A 20839-nucleotide genomic window follows, 5' to 3' on the forward strand; every position below is an offset into this window, starting at 1 on the left:
CTCCCCGGCTTTCCTTTCCTTGGGGTTGGAATTGTTGGTTGCTCTGGGCATTTTTAGCAATAATGAGTTTACTGCCGCGGCTGGGTCGCCTCCCTCCTCCTCCCATTCTCCACCCCTAGGGGCAAAAAACGCAACACATTTCCTTGGGAGAATGCAACGGCGAGGGGAAGAAAGAGTTGTAAATACCTTTTATTTTTTTTTCCTGTAAGGGAAAAAGATAGGCTAACCCTAGGCTCTCCCCTTACCCCCATGTTTCAAAAACAAAACAAGCCAAGGACTACTTGACTTTTGGGTTTATTTTATTTTATCCCCTCCTTTTCCCCCCCCTTTTTTTGTTGTCGTTTCTCTCTTCTTCTTTTTTAATATTTCTGTGGAGCTGAACGCAGCGTCAGCGGAACAGAAAAGAGGCAGAAAAGGAAAGAGAGAGAGAGAGAGAAAAGAGAGAGAGAGGAAAGAAAGAGGGAGAGAGAGAGAGAGAGTTTCTGGTAAGTGTTCCCTTATTGGCTAAAATGTGTAACTAATGATCCATGGCGCTGGGTGTTAAAGATAATGATGCATCGTTTTCGCGAGGGAGAGGGGAAGAGGGGTGTTGCCTGCTTATGATAGAATATGATCAGGCAGGATCGGCGCAAATGTGGTTAATTCGGGGGCGGGGGGAAGCGGGGCTGGCTGCGGGGCGGTGATGTCACTGCGGTCTGGTTTGCTGGAGAGCGGAGGCAGGCGACTGCAGTCTGCCTCCCCTTTACAATGGTGCAGTGTTGATTGGGGTGGGGAGGGCTGGGGGAGGGAAAGAGGAGGAGGAGGCGGCGGTACAGTCCACCGGGTGAAGCCAAGGACTGTGGCCGGGTCGAGCATCAGTTTGGGCAAATGTCACCGCCTCCGATATCTTATTTTTATATATAAAAAAGAAAAAAGAATCCCTTTCATATATGCATACGTATACGTATACGTGTGTCTATCTATCTATCTATCTATCTATCTATCTATCTATCTATCTATCTATCTATCTATCTATCTATCTATCTGGGATTCTTTTTCTTTTTTAAAAAAGCAACTTTTCATAAGAGTGCATTGGGTGCTTCCGGCACATGCGCAGTGCGGAGCCTCATCGTGGAAACGGCGTCGAACCGCCCCCCGCCCCCCCCCTGCACCGCCAGAGAGCGGGAGGGCCATCTTTAATGAGCAATTATGGGGCCGGCTCTGTTTGTTGTGGATCAGGAGGTTCCTTGGCTTTTTCTGCTTCCTTACCACCCCTTTCTGCCTCCTTCCAGTTGCCTCTGCTGGAAGCCCACCGTCCTAGACTTGAATTTTAAGATTATTTTCCAGAAGGCGACCCTCCCCATTTTGGCGTGGTTTCCTTTTGCACATTTGTGTCAGACTCGCCCTGTTCTCCTCCCCCCCCTTTCGAAAAGGTGCTGTCCAAAAGAACTATTATGACGCCGGCCTTTCTATTTCTCTCGATTCTTTAGCTTTAGCTTTGAGGCTTTAGCCTCAAACGTGCTTTGCAAAATGGGGGGCTTTCGTCTACATTTGACAAGTTTGAGCGGTTTGCCCCTTTTCTGTGCTGGTTCTCTGCAAACAGTTTTGTCGAATTGATTCAGAATGTTCCCTTCTTTGCTTTAGCAGTTTCTTTCTTTCTTTCTTTCTTTCTTTCTTTCTTTCTTTCTTTCTTTCTTTCTTTCTTTCTTTCTTTCTTTCTTTCTTCCTTCCTTCCTTCCTTCCTTCCTTCCTTCCTTCCTTCCTTCCTTCCTTCCTTCCTTCCTTCCTTCCTCCCCCAAAGTATATTAATCTATTAATAACCGCTGGCTGATCAAAGGAAAGAGAGTGTTCTTTTTTAATGCATTGTCCTGTCTAGACTGTTTTGGCTGAGGATCGTGGGTTTCCTCAGTGAACGTTGCTCAGGGCAACCTTCCAACGATTACGAAATAATCAAAACACAATAATAACAAAACAAAGGCTGAGACAATCGCACTTCTGTCAAGAAAAAAAAGAGGATGTGGGGGGAGGGGAACAAAGACCGAGGTTCCTTCCTGAATTATTACAAATGGCTTCCCCTTGCCAATATTAATACAATATGTGGAAATGCAAATCTTGGGAACTGCACCCTGTTTGTCTCTCGTTTTAAGGGCCTTCAGCTCGATTCCTTAATGAAATATTTAACACATTCCGCATCCCAGGTTTATAAAGGCCTCGCTGCTCTTAAATTTTGCCACTGAGGATAAGGGGTTGCTGGGGCTTTTCGAAGGGTTATGCTTTCTTAATTGGATTGCTCCGTGGGTTGCAATGAATGACTATTGTTTATTTAAAAAAAACGTGGCAAAAGTCAGCGGTCGTTATCCTGCGGGTTGGTGTTCAGATTATCCGATCAAACGCATCCTGGTGGTGCCTGCCATTTTATTCTTGGGGGAAACAACCGCACCAGACAACCTCCTTGGGCTTCTGTAAACAGGAGAAGCACAAACATTGCAAATGGTAAGTGCTCTGTGTACATATATGTGTGTGTGGTAGATAGATAGATAGATAGATAGATAGATAGATAGATAGATAGATAGATAGATAGATAGATAGATAGATAGATAGAGCAGCCAGTGTCTTTGTAGAACCAAAATCTGTCTCGATTTGCTAGTCTCTTGTTTTGTTTCTGAGGATCGGGTTTGAGGGTCATGACGCCTGCCTGGACTCTGCCGGCTACACAGTTACTTGAGAGTAAATGACTTTGGGCTGCAGTCCTTGAACATTAAAATGGCTGTAAGGTCCACTCAGGCCATTGGGTAGGACTAGCTTTCTCTGTTTGGCATGGGGGTGACGTAGTATACTTGCAAGGAAGCAGGTAAAAGGATGGGGGGCACCAAACCAGAATGCCCCTAGATGTGTGGGGGCGCTGCCGCGGTTGTCTTGTGAGGGTTGTGTGTGAGGAGCTTTCTCTGGGCCAACAATGATGATCTGAACCACATGGTTGTCGAAGTGTGTGTGTGTATTCCCCCCCCCCCCCGTCACCTCTCGGGTGCCTCCGTCGCCGGTACGTCTGTTTTCTCCATGTCGAGTTAGGATTGCAGTGGTGACTTTCACTCAGGTCTCTCGGTTGCAAAAATCTGATCTGTCGTGTTTGTTTCCTCTCCCCTACCGCAACAATCGCCGCTCTCTTCAGGGCGAAACATCACCCATACAAAACATATTTTAATGTATTGATTTTCTCCTTAAACTGACATAATGCCGCCGTTCATAAAATCAAAGCATTTGGGTAGGTAGATGGGGGAAAAGAGGAAACAAAGTCCTGATTTATCTTCTCTGCATTTTTACTGACCGTGCGAAAAGAAAACAGGCTTCTTTTATCTATAACGCCGTTATAAGACCAGGAGTCGTAGCGAAAACGCCCAAGTATTATTGACGACTGTGAAAGGCAAAAATGGATGGTTTGCCACCCAAATTCGATCCTGGAGCTGGCCGCTGACGTTATTTTGCCTCAGCAGGCAGCGTTTGAGACACAAACCCTGCAGTAAAATGCCAACACTGAAAACCACATATTTGACTCAGCAGTAGCAATAAAATCTGTTTATTAAGATGAGTACCATAGTATTAACAGCAGCAATACGTTCCGTACAAAGGAGTCATAAGGATGATCGCAATACCCACAATAATCTGTTTCCTAGCAATACAGTAATTTTTCAATGTTCATTCCACCGAGGGAAGGAAAAGGGGGTGGGGAGGCGGAGGGAATACAATATCATTAGGCAAAGTTTTTAAAAGCGTCTTAATGATAGCACTCGTGTGATATCCCTATTTCATTCCCTGGTATGGAAAGGAGCGACGGGAAACATGTGTATGGAGGCACGGGGGAAATAATTACAATTTCCTACATCAGCGGTCAAATTTGGGACCATTACTGTGCATTCCCAAAGCGAGTTACTCCAGTCTAAGCCCATTCATTTCAATGGGCTCAGACTGGAGTAACTCTCCCTAGGAATGCACTTTTAGTATTGCAAGAGAAGAGCCAAGTTGCTGGGAGAAAATAGGATGTGATTGAAAAGCCACAGTGGCAGCCGATCTCCGAAGCACCCCCTGGAATTATGGCTAAAAAGGGTGGGGGGATATTGACACCACATTTCCGGTTACTTTTGGTAACTCTCCTTTTATTTCGGTTTCTTCATAGGAGTGATCAGTCTAACCCAGTCATGGGCTGCTTTGAGCCCCTGCCTCGCATTTCGGAAATAAGGGGGTGGGGGGTTGATGGTTTCCTCCCAATGCAAAGGCATTGAAGGCTGGTTGGTTTCAAAGGAAGATTATTGGAGCACGTGCTTAGATCTCCGCTTTAAACCAACGGTAGTCGGGTGTGTTGGATCGTGCCCGTAAATATGTTTAATTGGTAGACTTGTTGTTTGTTTTAAAAACAAGATGAAACAAAGCTTCGGTGCAGATCTGGGTTTTAAAAGCTTAGTCACTGAGGGGTGGGTGGGTCCGTGGGTGTATTTTAAAAAGAAATGCAGAAGAGACCCTGAAGTGTATAAGGAACTGTATCTGGGCGCTAAAGAAAATAATTCCTCAGCTATGTTTGCAAAATTTATCTATAAAACAGAAGTCCAATACCACCTTGGATTTCAGCAGGAGCTTTCCTCGGTCTGAGCTGGCCAGATCTCATGGTGGAATAGAAGCTGATCTGGTGGAATAGAAGCGGTCTTGGAGGGGCCGCTGGACTTCTGTTTTATTTTGCCGCAATAGGCTAACATGGCTTCCCCTCGGAAATCTGATCTCTGCCTTCAGAAGTGGCTGGCTACATTTCCGGCTTCCCTCGGTCCTTCCGCCTGTTTCTGGGAAGCAGTCTAGGCAATGGGGGGGGGTTTCTGCAGAGGCTTGGGGGGCCTGTCTGGGTTTTCAAACCATCCCCTGCATTGGCTCCACTGATTTGGCTGGACGGAAAGATATCGACATGGAAAGGGGTCATCTTAAATTCTGACCGCCGGCGGTCTAGAGAAAGGTGTCTGCTTTTGGGAAGTTCACGTGCTCCAACCTCTTTCCATGCTATTCTGTATTTAAAAAAAAAAAAACCCACAGGGGAGCAGGGCAAAAAGATATGAACAATACCTGTTGGGGTATTGGTATGGATAGGCAGTAGTTGCAAAATCATGCCTCAGGTTGCTGAGCAGGGTCCGTTTGGGATCTTCTAGTGAACCAGCCTGATTTTCAGGAAAGGGGTGTGCGTCCGTGCCCCGTGCTAGGTAGACAAGGTGAAACTGTCCACCAACAAACCTGCCTCTAGGAACATTCCTTCCAAATGCTTTAGGGCTACCACTAAAGAGCGGCTTTTGTGAGACTTACCTATGATCTTGGCAAGAGCTTTGGGACAAGACCACAGCTCCCTTTCCCACGAAATTGACAGCACCGAATAGATGCCTGGTCTAATCTTAGGCAGAGTTACTCCAGTCTAAACTCATTGAAGTCGAGGGCTGGAGTGACTCTGTTTAGGACGGTGCACTCTAAGCGGTGAGACTTTAAATGCCATTTATGCACGGGAGGTTTTGCCTTGGATTTGCCACTCTCCAGATGCACATTTTCCCCATCCCAATTCTCAAAACTCAAAAATAATCCCCCCATGCAGAATTTTGAGAATTTGGATGGGGAAAATGTGCATCTAGAGAGTGGCAAATCAAAGGCAGAACCTCCCGTGCACAAACGGCCTTTCTCAGAGCTCCAGCATTTGCAAAGTTGTAAGCAAAGGCCAGCCGGTACTGACCAGAGTAGCTTTGGATCGATGGAGTCCAAGGTTTTTGGTTTGTGATCCGCTTGAAAAGAAAAAAGAACGGAACAAATTCATCCTGGACCCTTGCATCAGTGTCTACATGGCACTCTGTAGCCTCGGATTGACCCGGATTGTTTGGCAGATTTTCCCTTCTTGGTTTGTACGATCTTAGACTTTGGGAACACAGGCGCACACCTAAACTCAGAACCTTTTCTGTTGCATTTTATAGATAGTGGGAACTTGGACCCTCCTAAAAAAATCTTTCTGTCCCCCCTTTTTAATATCTCTCTTTTGTTGTTTACTTGTTTTGTATACTGCCACCAAGTGACTGAAACTTGGCAAGCCAGCACTTTTCCAATTTGGTGTGTGTGCCCCCCCCTTCTTTTGGAGGATGAGGGTGGGTGGAAGAAAGAGCAGGACAAAAATAACCTTATTTCAGTCGGGGGAGGAAAAAAAGACTGGTCTGCCATAAAGGCCGGAATCGTGCAGACTTTTACTACTTCCAAAGCTAGGGCCCCCTCCCTTCTGTCCCTTTTGCCGTCGCATATACCGCTCCCTATTAAGGCGCTGGACGGAGGCTTAAGGCCTTTACGAAGTTTGGTCTCCCAAAACTATTTGGCAGTCGGCATTTTGAGATGGGGTCTATTCACTGACAAGATCTTGCTGGCTGCCCTCCCCTTCCACCCACCCCCACACACACCTTGTTGCTTGAGGGATCCCCACACACACCCCTTCTACAAGGCAATCGTTTCCAGCGTTGAAGCATTCATAAAAACTGAAAAGACACCTCAGCTCGAAAGCACAGTATTTGCCCCACTCCTGGAGGGAAGGGGGGGGGTAAACGAGTGTGTTTCAGCAGACCTCAAAATATTAAATCCTAGTTCTGTTCAAGCAATGCAAATTGACTGCGTTTTTCCAAAATGGGAGAAAAACCGCCTCTTCAAACGTATGGTTTAATTCTTTCTAAGCGATCACTTCTTTTAAAAACACACATAATTAAAGCAAATAATATCATGCCTTGACTTATTGTTTCTTCTCCTCCTCCTCCTCTCTCTCTCTCTTTCCCTCTCTCCTGGCATCCCAAGATTAATTTTTCCCTCTCCCCCACCCCCATGTGCAAACAATAAAATAAAATAAGAACTCATAGATAATGACAACCATTTCTCATCGTTGAATTATTCTTCCTGAACGTATTAAAATCGTATTCTTCTTTGTTTAATCTGTTCGCGGGCATAAGTAGTTCCTTATATCCATATTTTATATGGCTCCATAATATCACGGTTTATAATTTTTAAGCCGGTAGCCATTCTCCATGACAACTCGACGTGACGTCACGACCGCAGCTCTCTTGAATGTCAAAAGGAAGGAGGGAAATCATTGCGGAGAACATTTCCGTGCCATAAAACAGAGTAATCCAAGTCAACCATAAAGTTCTCGAAACTGAACATCCTTTTGGTGAAGTTTGCTATGCTATTGGGCTGTAATAGACATTCCACAGGAGCTAGCAAAAAAAAAAAAAAAAAAGCTCCCCCCCCCCAAACAATTCCCTAGTTGGTCAAATTGACCAATTGACCAATAATGTTGTTACCCCCTGTACTGTCAGGAATATTTTTTTAAAAGCAGCAGCAGAAAACAACTAAATATTTTTTTTAGGCAAGCAAAATCTGCAAACCCCCCCCCCCCATTTCCAGATACCCGACATAGAACACATTGACAATTCGTGAGGGCCATGAAATGCTTTAATCGGAACTTAAAAAAAAAAAAAAAAAACATTTAGAGCTGTATTAGGGGCGGGTTAAAAGCAGAAGGCATGTTTGCCAACAAGAGGTGGTTACTTGTAGAAGTTCCGCCTTGGGAGCCCGGAAGATTTCAAAACCTTGGGGATGAGGAGGAAGCGAGAGATCTGAAATGAAAGACAAGAAAGAGAGAGAGAGAGAAATAAACAAACAGACGAAAACACATACATGGCACGAATGGTTTTAGGGCGCTTCAGCAACGTAGGGAAGCGGGCACGAGGGATCTGCGCGCAGGCTTAGGAACGTCAGGAAAGGAATCCTTACTACCAGCAGGAAAGCCATCGATTGGAAAGAGTATTAAACCCCACAATCGTTAAATGCCATTCCCAGACGTGTGTTTTGACCATTTCCAGAATTCCCATTCCCCCCCTCCCTTTCCAAAACGTGTCCAATGATGGGGCATGGAGTGGCCGAACTCGAAAAAATAACACGCTGATTCTCCCACCCCCACCCCTGTGCACTCTTTTCTCTACTCTCGAATAGCCCCAGTTGTTACCAGTGGGATTCCTTTCGAGTAAATATTCGGCTTCCGCAATATTCGAGATTAGGACTGGGAACCTTTACTTTTTTTGAAGGAAACATAGCACTGAGGGGTGAGATTGATGGCAGGGATAGCTATATGATTTTCCAAACTCCCTAAAAGTTAGGGAGTTATATAGCTTATATAGCTGTAACCGTGCGACCACAAATAAACCAGGACTCCACTGTGCCGTAAACACCACAGTATATTTTAAATGGACTCTTTTGCTTCTTTCTCCTTCCAGCCAATACTTGTTAGAAAGTTACAGGCCCCTTAGAAACAGAGTTTATTCGACAGGGGAGGGAAATCTTCTTGGGAGGATGGGGGAAGGGCAAAATTGGGGGGGGGGCACTGGTTGGCATTATTACTAATTCTTAATGTGCGCATCTAGGTCAACAGAAGTGGTTTGTTGCGCATCTGAACTTTCCTGCTCTGGAGTCTTTTTTGCTTTTGTTTTGGTCAACAACATTGAAATGCAATTGCAGCAATGTGGAGTTCATCAAGGGGGTGAGTGGGGGACCCCAGGTGGGGTGGGGGACCCCAAACTCTGATGGAAACCTGTTGTCGGCAGGCTGGAAATAATCAAGATGTAATGAGTGTAATAGAAGGGCCAGTTCATAACCAGGCAAACAGATCCGTCAGGCGCAATTGGCTGGTGGCTTTTCAATGCCAGTATTCTGAGTTGGCTTCTCCACCCCCCCCCCTTTAGTTATTTACGGGCAGAAGCAAAGTTTGATTAAGAAGGTTGTTCTGTAGGCTCAGGGAGAACTCGAGTGCAAACGCTCTAAATAAATAATTACGGGGCAAGAAGCTCCTTGCCTGTAATAAATGTCAAGTCTAAAAAGGCCGAGATAACATATATAAGGTGAGATCAGCTCAAACGTGGCATGCAGAGAGAGGTAGCCACGTGTATTTACTTACATGGGACACCTAGAAAATAGCCTGGTTTTCTCCTGTTAAGGCGATGACCTCATCTGAGACTTATTTGCTATCGGGCTTGATCTGCAGATTTTCTCTTTCAGTGGTTTGATACATCAATACCAACCACTTTTGCTTTTAAAAGAAGTGGGAAGGGAGAATCACTTTCTCGCTCACTTTCGAAATGTCTGAATTCCATTTTTTTGTACACAGGTACCCACAAATGCGTACGCAGGCAACTTTGCCTTTTCACTCATGGTATACTCATAGGTGCCTCACTGTACAGGCGAAAATTCATTGGGGGAAACACCAGAGCATGCGATAAACAGGGTGGGGGTGTTAGTGGGGAAAGTTCAAATCAATCTATCCATGAATAATAAACTATTCCAGAGCAGAGTGTGAGCTAACCCAATACATGAAAAGCAAACAAATGCCTTTGACCCAGGGCAATTTTAGATATATATTGAAACCCAACCAGACACAACTTGCATTTATGAATAAGCAGTTTTCTACACCTAGGCAACAGACTGGGTGAGGAATTATGAAGTTGTGTTTTTTTTTAAGCTGCACTTGAGTTAACTGTCTTAGCTACTCGCCTTCTCCTTAACAGCCAGCCCTCCCTCTCCCCAAGCCTCTGTCTTTTGAAACAAACAAACAGGCAGGCACGCAAGCAAGCAAACAAACAGGTCTGAATTCCAAAAATTTTTTATAGCAAAATCAAAACCGGACAGCATCTTCCTAGAGGGTGCTACCAAGCTGTTGAGAGAATGACAGAGAAAACCTCAAGGATTGCTCTAGCTTCCTTTCTAGCAATTAGTGGGATAGAAAACACATGTATTGACTGTGCATTTTGAAGCTTTTCTTTAAATCAGTTCATCAATTTGCTAATTACAGCAGAGCGCGAGGGAGCATGAATTCTAAAGAGACATATTTTTTCTCTCCTTAATATCACTGTGGGGTAAAATCTGGGGTAAAAAACAAAAAAGAGGGAAAGACAGCTTATGAAACAGAGGATGTTATTGCAGCTTTCTGTGGGCTTTTTAACTCCAGGGGGCAGTGAGGGGGGGGGGAGAGACCCAACTGCTATTAAAGATCTACTCGAGGACTTGTGCATATTTTTGTTGCTGTGTAGCAGTTTTAATAAAACATCTGTTCTTGCTTCTGCTGATGAGTTTACATAATTGTTTGCAGACCAATTTAACCAGAAAGAGTGCTGCACATTTCCCTGTGCATTCTTTTTCAGAGAGGAGGGAAAGGCGAAGAAAAGAGTACCTTGCACCGGTATTCTCAAAATCTTAATAATATCTTATTTTTTAAAAAAAATCTGCAACGTATCCATTAGCTAACAACATTTGGTGGAAGAATGCAACTGCCCTGTTTGTGTCCACGTCTGCTCTTGCCACTACTTTCCCACCCAGCCAAATTTAAAGAGCAGAACATTCCTAGCTGAATGTCTTTACCCCAGCTGTTTCTCTTCCCTATAATTCCACCAGACTTTTAGATCTTCTCTTCTGTTTAGAAAAGTAATAAAACACTTAGCTTTCTCCACTCCAAGTCACTTGGTAGTTACACAGGTCGCCCCCCCCCCAAACAGGACCTGTGCAAAGGCTCTAGACCCCTTCGTCATAAACTCTGAATCCCTGAGATTAAGATTATTTTTTAAAAAATCTAACAAACTAGAGAATCCCCCAATGCAGCCAACACAAAAAGGCCTGAAGTCCTGATCATGAATACATTGCTAATTTTCATTGCAGGGTTTTGTTGTCGTTTTTGCTGGTCGCTGTCTAGTCTAAATACAAACAAGCACACAGGTATAGAAGAGAGAGGATTTTTCGATAGCAAGGGAACATTCATTAAATAATAATAAAAATGTGTGTGCATGAGATGGGAACTCCTGCCTCTCAGTTTGGGTTGATCGTTGATAGAAACCTTTCAACATTTTTTAAGCTTTCCAATTAATGACATTGGTTTTCAGAGCAATTCCAGCTGAAATGGTTTCCATTGTCTTGACGATGTCCTATGTCTGTCTGTCTGTTGACCTACTGTCTACGTGTACACATGCCTATATGTAAAGGCACACTGAGCACATTGTCATGCATATCTCTCTGAGTGGGTAGGAGTGGGGGTTACCTTATGGTACCTTCCCACACACCCCTTAGGAAAGTAAGGGTGTCGTGTGAGTATAGATTCCCTGACAATAATGCGGCGAATAGCTGAGAAAGGGAAGAAACGAAAACAAATCCAAATCTCCAAAATCTGCTTACTAGGGAATGTGCGCCCTGTGCTCCAGACTTCAATGTGTACAAGTTTGAATGGCAGCTGCTGCCCGAGAGCAGACATCCATTCAAGTGGGATAGGGAGCTTTAGCTTCATCACAAGCTCCACACTTCCTTGCAGTCTTTTCATGTGCCCTCAATTTTTTTTTTAAAGGGGGAAACTTTATTTTCTCTCTCTCTCCATACTAACACTCAAGCAACGCTTAATGTTGTACAAGATGAATCCTTGAGACCCTTTTTGTCAGCTGTAGTCTCGTTTATGGTTTTATGACTACCATTGATTGCTTTGTTGCACAGAGGAAAAAGATCATAAAATCCTTTGGCATCCGGGTTTCTGTTAAAGCAGGGCATGGGGGTGGGGGTGAGGGGGGATGTGTCCCCCTTCATTCCCAACTAAAATATGCTAGAGATGCTTCCCCCCCCCCATAGAGGGATCTGAAAAGTATTGATCCATTACGAGCAAAACCCTCTGAGAAATGCTCTTCAGCTTTCCAGATTGACATCTGATTTCATTTCACACAACACAGATGCTTACCTTTTAAAATAATAGAAACAAAACCCAAAAAGTCCTCGAAGAAGTACATGGGACAATAAGGCCAAGGTTTCCTATCCCTAATTTAATTTTTAAATAGCAAGCCAGTGGAATGCTGAAGGAGCCTGACTGTATTTACAGATCAGCAGGTATATTTTACATTGAAGGAACAATTTATGGCGCTGGATTGAAATTAAAATTAGATTTGCTGTCTTCGTTTCAATTAGTGCTTCAGTGCAAATCCACACAGGGGGAGACTATAATCCCCTCTCTAATCTAATGAAACATTTCAAGGGAAGTTGTCTAATCAGCGACAGATATCTGGAGCCATAAATCATGGGTGGGGGGCCGTTTTTAAGTTTTTTTGGGGGGCAAACGTAAACACGAACTGCTCTTCCCAACACACTCCATTGCAAAGGGACAAGTCGAGCTTTGAGGGCTGTTAATGGTGTACATGTATGTAAACATTCCCCCAGCAGTCTCCAAACTCTCTGCAAAAATTGCTAAGTGGATATTTGAAATCAGAAACGGCGGAATATGTTAAAAGAGAAGGCTTCAGGTGAGCCCAGAATGTTGTGGTTTGACATGCGAGAGGGAGAGAAAGGGATAGAGAGAAAGAGACAGAGAGACTGCAAAGTTCTTGAAATTGTAAAGTACAGAAATGCCCCCAATACACACACACAGAGAGACACACAATTTCTGCCCAGTTGTCATCCTGTTTCCCTTCCCTGCTCTCAAGATAGGTCTTGTAAGGAACACAAGCACTTGATTCCACATTTATTGACCAACAGTAAATTAGTGGAGGGAAAGAGAATTTATGGTTTAATATTTTATGCACACTTGAGATTTATGGCTATAATTTCTGGGCTATTTGGGTAGCTAGATATTAAGCAAGCGCTGGGAGGTGGGGGGAAACCAAATATCCAGATCTCCATAATCATTTAATTTTTTAAAAAAGTAACAGTATAATTGGATTGTGTTTTTTTTAGTCTCTTTCTTTCTTTCTCTTTCTTTCTCTCTTTCTTTCTCTCTTTCTCTTTCTTTCTTAACTGTGCCCCTCCCTCCTCCCCTTCTCCCACCCCTCCCCCCGAAACCATACTTACTCTTCCCCCCACCTCTTCTTCTAAAACCATCTTATATTTAGAATTTCGAGACTTACTTTCAATGCATACTTAGTTTCAACTGGGGAATCAACACAAGCAAAAGCAATTTTTTCCGTGTCTTGACATCTAGCTTCCTATTGGCTCACAACGGGTCAGCTGACTTTGTCATTTTGTCTGTCCTGGAGTGGAGCCGTCCCTATAACAATCTAGTTCAGACTACAAACTGGAGACAGAAATAAATATTAAAGAAATCATACAGCCAGGTATAGGGGGGAAGATATGAATTCCTATTTCACAAACCCGTCGCTCTCCTGCCACCTCACCAGTGGTCAAGAGGTGCTGCCTAACGTGGCTCTCAATTCCACTGCCTATGACCCTGTAAGGCATTTTTCAACTTATGGAGCCGCCGTTGCTCAAAACAGGATCTATTCATCTCCTTTTTATTCACCGCAAGATAATGTTGTCTTTAGCTCCAGTCGAGGACCCTATGATTACGGATCTAATGCCTTTTATCAAGAAAAAGACATGCTTTCTAGCTGCAGGCAAAATTCTATGGGACACAATACACAAACTTCCATTGCCCAGGATTTTACAAGTGACCAAAACAGGAGCACATCCCAGGAACAGAAAACTAGCATTCAGATATACCCGTGGATGCAGCGCATGAACTCCCACAGTGGTAAGTTTTACAGCTTGCAGAGATAAATTAAATAAACTGAACCATCTTTACGACCGTCTCCCTAGCAGAACAGCCTCAGCTACTTTTTATGGCCCCATAAAAACAATAATATAGCTTCCTCACAGTTGCCGCTACAGGCCTTTTATTTGTTAAGTTGTTGCAAGCAAATATGGCTTGTTATGCTCTTTCTAATTAAAAGACTTCGAGAGTGTAAAATATCTATAATAAAGTGCATTCAGCTTTGATTTTTTTTTCTTGGAAGGGTGGTGGTGGTGGAATTGAAGGACAGAATAGAACTGGTGGTGTGTGTGTGTGTATTTATATGCATAGTCAAATATATTCTATTCGTTGTGTCCCAAGTGTATATACACCACACACACACACATATATCTATATCCCTGATAGGTGAGCAAGGGCATTTTTATGAAGGGGGGAGAGAGAAAAAATGCAAAATGTCTTGTCCAATAACAGGTTTGGAAAATGGGGATTTATGAAGTCTCTTTGACTTCATCATGTATGAGCAGGAGTGTCTCTTCTTCGTAATTAAAGCCATGTTGGAGTAAAGATCTAATTAGATTTTTTTTTTTTGGAGTTTGGAGAAATAATTAAAGCCAAGGCGTTCTGAATCTTTGCAAATAAGATGGGGGAGACACTTTCAATTAGACACCAACCCCCCCTCCCTGTGCAGCAGGGTTTTAATGGGCAGCAAGGCTAAGGAACAGAATTAGATTTTTGAGGGGGGGTGTTGTCGGTGGATGACAGTGAAGACAGAGCGCAGAAAGATGAGGCTGGAAGCAGAGGAAGGACATCCATTTTCTCCCCCCGCATGTATGTATTTGTTTGTTTGTTGCTTGTTGATTTAAAAGACGTATAAATAGATATATCCGTAGCTAATGGTTTTTAGTTTGTCTGGTTTCCGAATCCTTAGGGGTCGGCTACGGAGCAGATCGGAGGAGAGGCCGCCAGATCTACTCCCGTTACCAGACCCTGGAGCTGGAGAAGGAGTTTCATTTCAATCGCTACTTGACGAGGCGGAGGCGGATCGAGATCGCCAACGCGCTGTGCCTAACGGAACGCCAGATCAAGATCTGGTTCCAAAACCGGAGGATGAAGTGGAAAAAAGAGAGCAACTTGAGTTCCACTCTGTCTGGGGGAGGGGGCGCTGGAGCGGCCGCCGACAGCTTGGGGGCCAAGGAAGAGAAGCGAGAAGAAACAGAGGAAGAGAAGCCAAAGGAGTGAACGGCGGACGGCAGCGGCCACCTTGGCCCCCCCCACCCTCCCCTCCAGCACACACGGTCCCCCCTTTCTTCCACCATCCTCGCCCCCACGTCGCTGCTCGCCCTCCTTTCCATGCCTCTGTTACCACTATCGCCACCCAGACCTTGGGGATCCGTTGAGAGAGTGAAAAAGAGCGAGCGAGAGACTAGTGTGGACGCGGGAACAGCTCCCTTTGCCCTCTCCCCTCCCCCACCTCCCCCTCTCCAGCACTGATGCACCCCCCCACCCCAAAAAAACTTCATAACGAGGTCCAAAACCGTCTTCACTTTCTGCCTAGAAAGCCATCCGGCCCTTTACCTTCCAGCCCCACCCACCTTTTCTCCTTAACACCCCCCAGCCTATTTATCTACCTTTGCATACGGACTGTATTGAATGCAACGTCTCCTCCCCCCCCCCGCTCCTGCCACCCCTCCATTCCTTCTCCGAAGACAGGACTGTGCTCACAAAAAAGTCAGGGCGCCCTGTAGGGTTTGCTCCTGGCTGCGCTGGAAACCCAACCATGTCAGCATGAACTCTTATGCAGCTTGGCTTCCAAAACAACCATCAGAACCGGGGTGGCGGGGACCATTCAACTCCCTATCCCTATCCCTGTGAGAGGGGGAAAAAAACCCTAGTTTTCTTCATGACCCCCCTCTCTTCCCAGCCTCTAAGCGATGTCTACCTAAATATAGCATTTTTTTCCAGAGTAAACTAATTGTATTTAAACACTACCTGGGGTCATGATGCATACTACCAACTGTGACAGTTTCTGTGTGAATATTTTTAGCTGTATTTGTGGTCTCTTGTATTTATATTTATGTTTAGCACTGTAATGTTCAAACGGTATAAAGTGAATGGAATTAGAGGGGAAAGTAGGAAGCAAAAAAGGGGGGAAATCTTGTGTTAACACTCTAACATCATGTATAAAGGTCACGTCCAGAGGACTATGGTTGAGTATTTAATAAAAACTGGATATTATTTTTAAAATTTACGGAATGGCTTTTGAAATTTCATGGGGACACCTGAGTCGGAAAGGGACCCCCCGCGCGCGCGCAAGATTCCAAGCCTGTGCCCCTTTTCGACGCGCCAGGATCCTCCCTCGCTTTTCACGACCAGCCCAGCCGCGTTTCCTCAGAAGTAAATCCCACTGGGCTCAGCGGAGCTCCCCTTCAGTCCCATCCGCTTCGGGTCCTTTTCTGTACGTGGCGCGCGCGCGTGTGGTGTGCGTGTAAACACGCCAGAAAGGTGGAGAGACCCTATGCGCTCCCAGGCGCTGAAAAACTGCCTTGAGAAACCGGCTCCCTTCCCTTCTGGCGCTTTAATTCCAAAAGCCGAGGCAGGAAGGGCTGGCTTCACCACCGCCGAGGTCAACACGTTCCTTTAAAAATAGGTACTAGAGAATACAACAAATCTTTTCTCCAACTGCCCTGAGATCTATAAAGCGAAGCGGAGGATGATCACGGAACTCTTTGGATCCCTTTCTAAATTTATTTCGGGTAACGAACAAGGTAGTGAGAGAAAACATTTATTTATTTATTTTTGTTTTTATTTTTGGGGGGAGGCGAGACTAGAGGCTTACAAAGTTCAATTGCCAATAAAGACCCTAGTGTGCAATTGCTGGTATTCGTGTTGCATTGTGACACTGGGTCGGGAATTGTCCTGAGCCTTCTGTTCAGCTCCCAGGCGTCATAGGAAGAGACACGAATTCGCCAGCGAAATCTTTGTTATCTCGGTACATCCACCGGCTAGGAGCCGGCTAGCTACCTCTTAATGTGCTGCGTTGGACCACCAGGCTCCAATCTGAACTAAACAAAAGGCCACTTAGCATCCAGTTGATTTCTCATCTACGCATCCCCACAGCCCTTTCCAGTTTGTCTTAGGGTATGTATGAATTCTACTGTGTGTGTGTGTGTGTGTCAGAGAGAGAGCGCCCCTGTTTCTTTCTTGACACCAACGTGTTCATGAGAGACAGAACTAAATTCTTAAATAAGGTCATCTAATGTGTACAGTAAATATGTCTCTATCTCTATAAAGGCACATAGACACACGTTCCTTTTCTCCGTATAAAATGCAGTATTTAAGAATGTCGATCAGTTCCCTGCCCTGAACTTTTGTCTACAGGCCTGACTACAAAAATAAAATAAAATAATAATAAAAAACCATACTCTTAAAATGCTAAAAAAGAAAAAAAGCCAAATATTACATAAAGGCCTTTAAAAGCATGCAAGAGATTTAAGGTGCAAGAGGAGAGGAAGTTTTAAAGTCTTTCTCTCACACATACAAACAAACCTCAACTTCCAACATTATGTAAAAATTGGAGCAAAAGTAAGGAGAATTCGGTTTACAATCGGCCCCTCCGTGGGTTCAAACCATACCGTCAAAGGGAAAGGGATCCTGCATCTTCTCAGGTGTTTCCCTAAACACTCAGAATGGAACGATTTGATTTCTCTAGACTCGCCAGATAAAGCCCCCCTCGTGTTTAAAACGAGCAAGGTAAATGTTAACACATACCTTTACCTGTGTGTTAACACCCCCCCCCAAAAGCTTTATAAACAGGCTTCTCAGGTGCCCGCATGCAGACCACATAAACGAGAGACAAGGTGTGTGTTTATTTCATTCACCCAAGGCACACAAAAAATGATTTATGACCGGGGCAGATTTGATTCACAACCGCCATTGGATACACGCACACGTAGGCACACCGACACCAACCCGGCTCACAGATCCTTCACACAGAGACCAGAAGATTAATATAGCCTTGGTTTTCCATCTGCTGCATATGGATGAGCCTAAACAGTAGCTCTGTTCGATCTATTATGCATGCAAACATGCAAAGAGCGCATTGCACATACATGTGCACCGGCCACATGATCTGAACACATATAAAGTGTGCTGGGAGCATTGCCCGTGACACAGCCCAGGTATACGTACATGTGGGCTCTCGAGCCCCCCCCCCCAAGAGAATTCGAACCCAGCTCTCGCTAGATGATGTCTGCGCTAAATCATGGCGCTCATGCGGGGCCGAGAGGTACACACACTGACTCACACAAGTACACAACATAATCGTGCTTCAGCGGGGTAGTTTCTCATATCCGGTCTACACGTGAGGAAAGATCATTACACGCGTTTCTTCCCCAGGCCATATTTCACATTATCTACATCAAAGGCAGGAAAATTCCCCCACGAATCGCTGCGGACGGGAAATAAGCGCTTGCCTCCCATCTTTAGAAAGGCTTGGGCGTTTGTGCATATTGAGTTGTTTCACACCCTTCAGCCCGGAGCGTTAGCAGAGGGGTAGTATTTTATGAAACGTCATACCCCAGACCCGGCACCAGGTGACGCTACAGTCTCATTGTCTCGGTGTTTTGAGTGTGGGGCCTGTTTTTTTTTCCTTTTTCTTTCCCGCTTTCTCTATGCCAACATATCACATACGTTTCACGGGCTTCCATCAATAACCTCCTGGGGTCATCAAGCCAAATTTATGACTGGCCGACACCGTCACGTGATTCTATTTAAACATCCCATATTTGGGCAGCGCACATAGAATAAAGAAAAGAAGAATCCCCACCTATAAATTCTGCACTTTAGAGAACAAAAAACCCTGAACTTCAAAAGGGCCACAAATCAAGCCCTAATCAAAGGGGTGTGAGAGAAAAGAGAGAGGGAGAGAGAGAGAGGGAGAGAGAGTGGGGAAAAATATAATTCCTGACATGAGTTCCTACGTAGCCAATTCGTTCTATAAGCAAAATCCAAATGTTCCAGCCTATGCCATGCAAAGTTATGGGAATTATGGATCTGTGTCTGAGGTTCAGCCATCCAGGTATTGCTACAGTGGGCTGGATCTGAGCATTACATTCCCTGCATCTGGGGCTTCCAACTCTCTCAACGGTGTGGACATGTCTTCAACCCCCAGAACTAACCCCGACCGACCTTCCTGTACAGTTATGGGATCTTCAGGGCACACTGTAGGCAGAGACGACCAGGCTTCTCTAAACCCAGGAATTTACAGTCAGAAAGCTGGTAACACTGCCACCACCGCCACCACCACCACGCCGATGGAAGATAGATCTAAGAGCGGTGGGGACATCAAGAGCGAGCCGGTGCACGCAGCCCAGCAAAGCGGGCAGCCCGTTCAGACGCATCCGCCGCCGCCGCACCAGCCGCCTCCACAAATATACCCGTGGATGACCAAACTACACATGAGCCACGGTAAACTTTCGCTTCTCGATTTTGTTTCACAGGATGTGCCTGGGTTTTATAGGCCATACGGGGCAAATAATAAGGGGGGGAAGAAAAAACCTGGGGTCGTAAATTTTACGACTAAGGCATCAATTGCTCGTAAAACTGTCCTCTAAAAGGCTTAGAGGCTATATACGCCCAAATTTATGACGGCATAATTGGATCATAGAAACAAAACGGGTATAAAGGCAATATTCTGTTTGGGGGGAGTGGGGTAAGGGAAGAAGGAAAGAATTTTTTTTTAAAGGGTGGGAAATAGCTTGGAAACACAGGCGTTCTTGAAGGGGGTTTATGGATTTCAGGAACGTTACCACATTTATTCCATAAGCCGTGGCTTTCGCCGCCTAGGAAATGGACGGCGAGGTGTAATTTTTCTACTCAGGCACTTTCTCGTGGTTTGAGTAGAAATGGTTTCCTTGGGGGCTAACCTTAGCTTGAACTCCAAACTTTAGCGTGAAAGTATTGGACGATTCCCCCCTCCCCCAATCTACCAGTGCACATTTTAAAAACTAAGTAAAACCAAAGAGTCTCCCTCCTAGTCTTTTGGGCTTTACTGACACTTTTCTTTAAAAAGCAAATAACTTCAAGGTTGGTTTGTTTTGTGTGGTTTTTGTTTTGTTTTTACTTTGTCTTTTATTTTCCAGAAGCAGACGGCAAACGCTCCAGAACCAGCTACACCCGCTACCAAACTCTCGAACTCGAAAAAGAGTTCCATTTTAACAGATATCTCACCCGCCGGAGGCGCATAGAGATTGCCAACAACCTGTGTTTGAATGAAAGGCAAATCAAAATATGGTTTCAAAACCGGCGGATGAAATGGAAGAAAGATTCCAAAATGAAAAGCAAAGATGCCCTCTAGGTAGAAGTCTGGGATGGGGGGGGGGGCGGCGGGGAGGGGGAGTCAGGTAGCATTGACAGGCGTGTGCAACTTACCTTGAGAAAACTTTTTATTTTCCTTTGGCAGGAAGAGTGGAAAGTTGGGGGGGGGGTTGCGGACTGGACTGAGTTTACGTGCTCTGGTAAATCTATCAGACAAAGGCGTTTTCTTATTAGTATGCAAAATAAAGCCCCCCCTCCCAAGTCTTTAGCTTCCAGTAGAAGCCCCTGTTAAGCTCCTCTGGAGGACTCATTACAAGCCCCGCTCTCTAACCTTCCTATGGGTGGGTCACAACCCATCTCAGAGTTGAACGGGGGAAAATTTGACCGGTCTTCAACACCACCATGAGTAAGGCGTTGTCATAAGTGTAGGACAGGATACCGGAGGCTGACGAGTTTAAAAAGTGGGGAGGGGACGAGGGGGAGACTCTTCTCGACTTTGAGAAAGTCCCGAAGCCTCGGTCCCCACTGCACCAGTAATCGGAAGTCATCTCCTCAGAGATGCCTCCAGACTTTCCTATCCAAGACCGAGGGGGTTGGAAACGACCACCCTTGGGCTCGCTTGGTTTGCGGGCTTCTGGACTCCGTGGAGACTTACTCCCGAGTAAACGCGCCTGGGGCCGAGCCGTGTGCTCCGAGTGCGAGAGATCCTGTTTACTTTTGAGGCGGATTGGAAGTTGCCACGCGTGTGGTTTTCTGGATGCACTTAATCTGAGCGGTTGGGGTGGGGGGACATGCTCGCTAAGAGACGAGTTCTTCGGGGCTGGGGGGGGCGTGTGTTTGTGTGTGTGTATTTCACTTTATTATCCCTCCCACTCCCCCTCCTCACTGACTTATTTTTGTATTATTTGCATATGAAAGAAAAGTGAACGGACAATGAACAAATCTGCTTTAGCGTCTCCCCTGGGA

At 45.2% G+C, this 20839-nt stretch overlaps 3 protein-coding genes across 5 annotated transcripts in view; all 3 read left to right on the top strand.

Moving 5' to 3' along the window:
• Positions 1-20839, top strand: part of LOC130493457 (homeobox protein Hox-D3-like) — a 119339-nt gene that overhangs the window by 146 nt on the left and 98354 nt on the right. The gene's annotated exons all lie outside the window — the stretch shown is intronic.
• Positions 467-19947, top strand: HOXC5 (homeobox C5). Of its 2 annotated transcripts, XM_056867215.1 has the most exons (3): positions 467-485; positions 18485-19024; positions 19699-19947. In XM_056867215.1, the coding sequence occupies exons 2-3, from the start codon at positions 18526-18528 to the stop codon at positions 19911-19913; spliced, it is 714 nt and encodes a 237-aa protein (XP_056723193.1). In that variant the 5' UTR covers positions 467-485; positions 18485-18525; the 3' UTR covers positions 19914-19947. The 2 variants fall into 2 exon arrangements, with proteins under 2 accessions (XP_056723193.1, XP_056723192.1); XM_056867214.1 differs by lacking the exon at positions 467-485 and having other exon boundaries at positions 18351-19024.
• HOXC6 (homeobox C6) lies at positions 12867-14797 on the top strand. Of its 2 annotated transcripts, none has more exons than XM_056867212.1 (2): positions 12867-13558; positions 14463-14797. In XM_056867212.1, the coding sequence occupies exons 1-2, from the start codon at positions 13159-13161 to the stop codon at positions 14795-14797; spliced, it is 735 nt and encodes a 244-aa protein (XP_056723190.1). In that variant the 5' UTR covers positions 12867-13158. The 2 variants fall into 2 exon arrangements, with proteins under 2 accessions (XP_056723190.1, XP_056723191.1); XM_056867213.1 differs by having other exon boundaries at positions 14487-14797.

The sequence above is a fragment of the Euleptes europaea genome, chromosome 1, assembly GCF_029931775.1.
Source record: "Euleptes europaea isolate rEulEur1 chromosome 1, rEulEur1.hap1, whole genome shotgun sequence".
NCBI classification, from domain to species: domain Eukaryota; kingdom Metazoa; phylum Chordata; class Lepidosauria; order Squamata; family Sphaerodactylidae; genus Euleptes; species Euleptes europaea.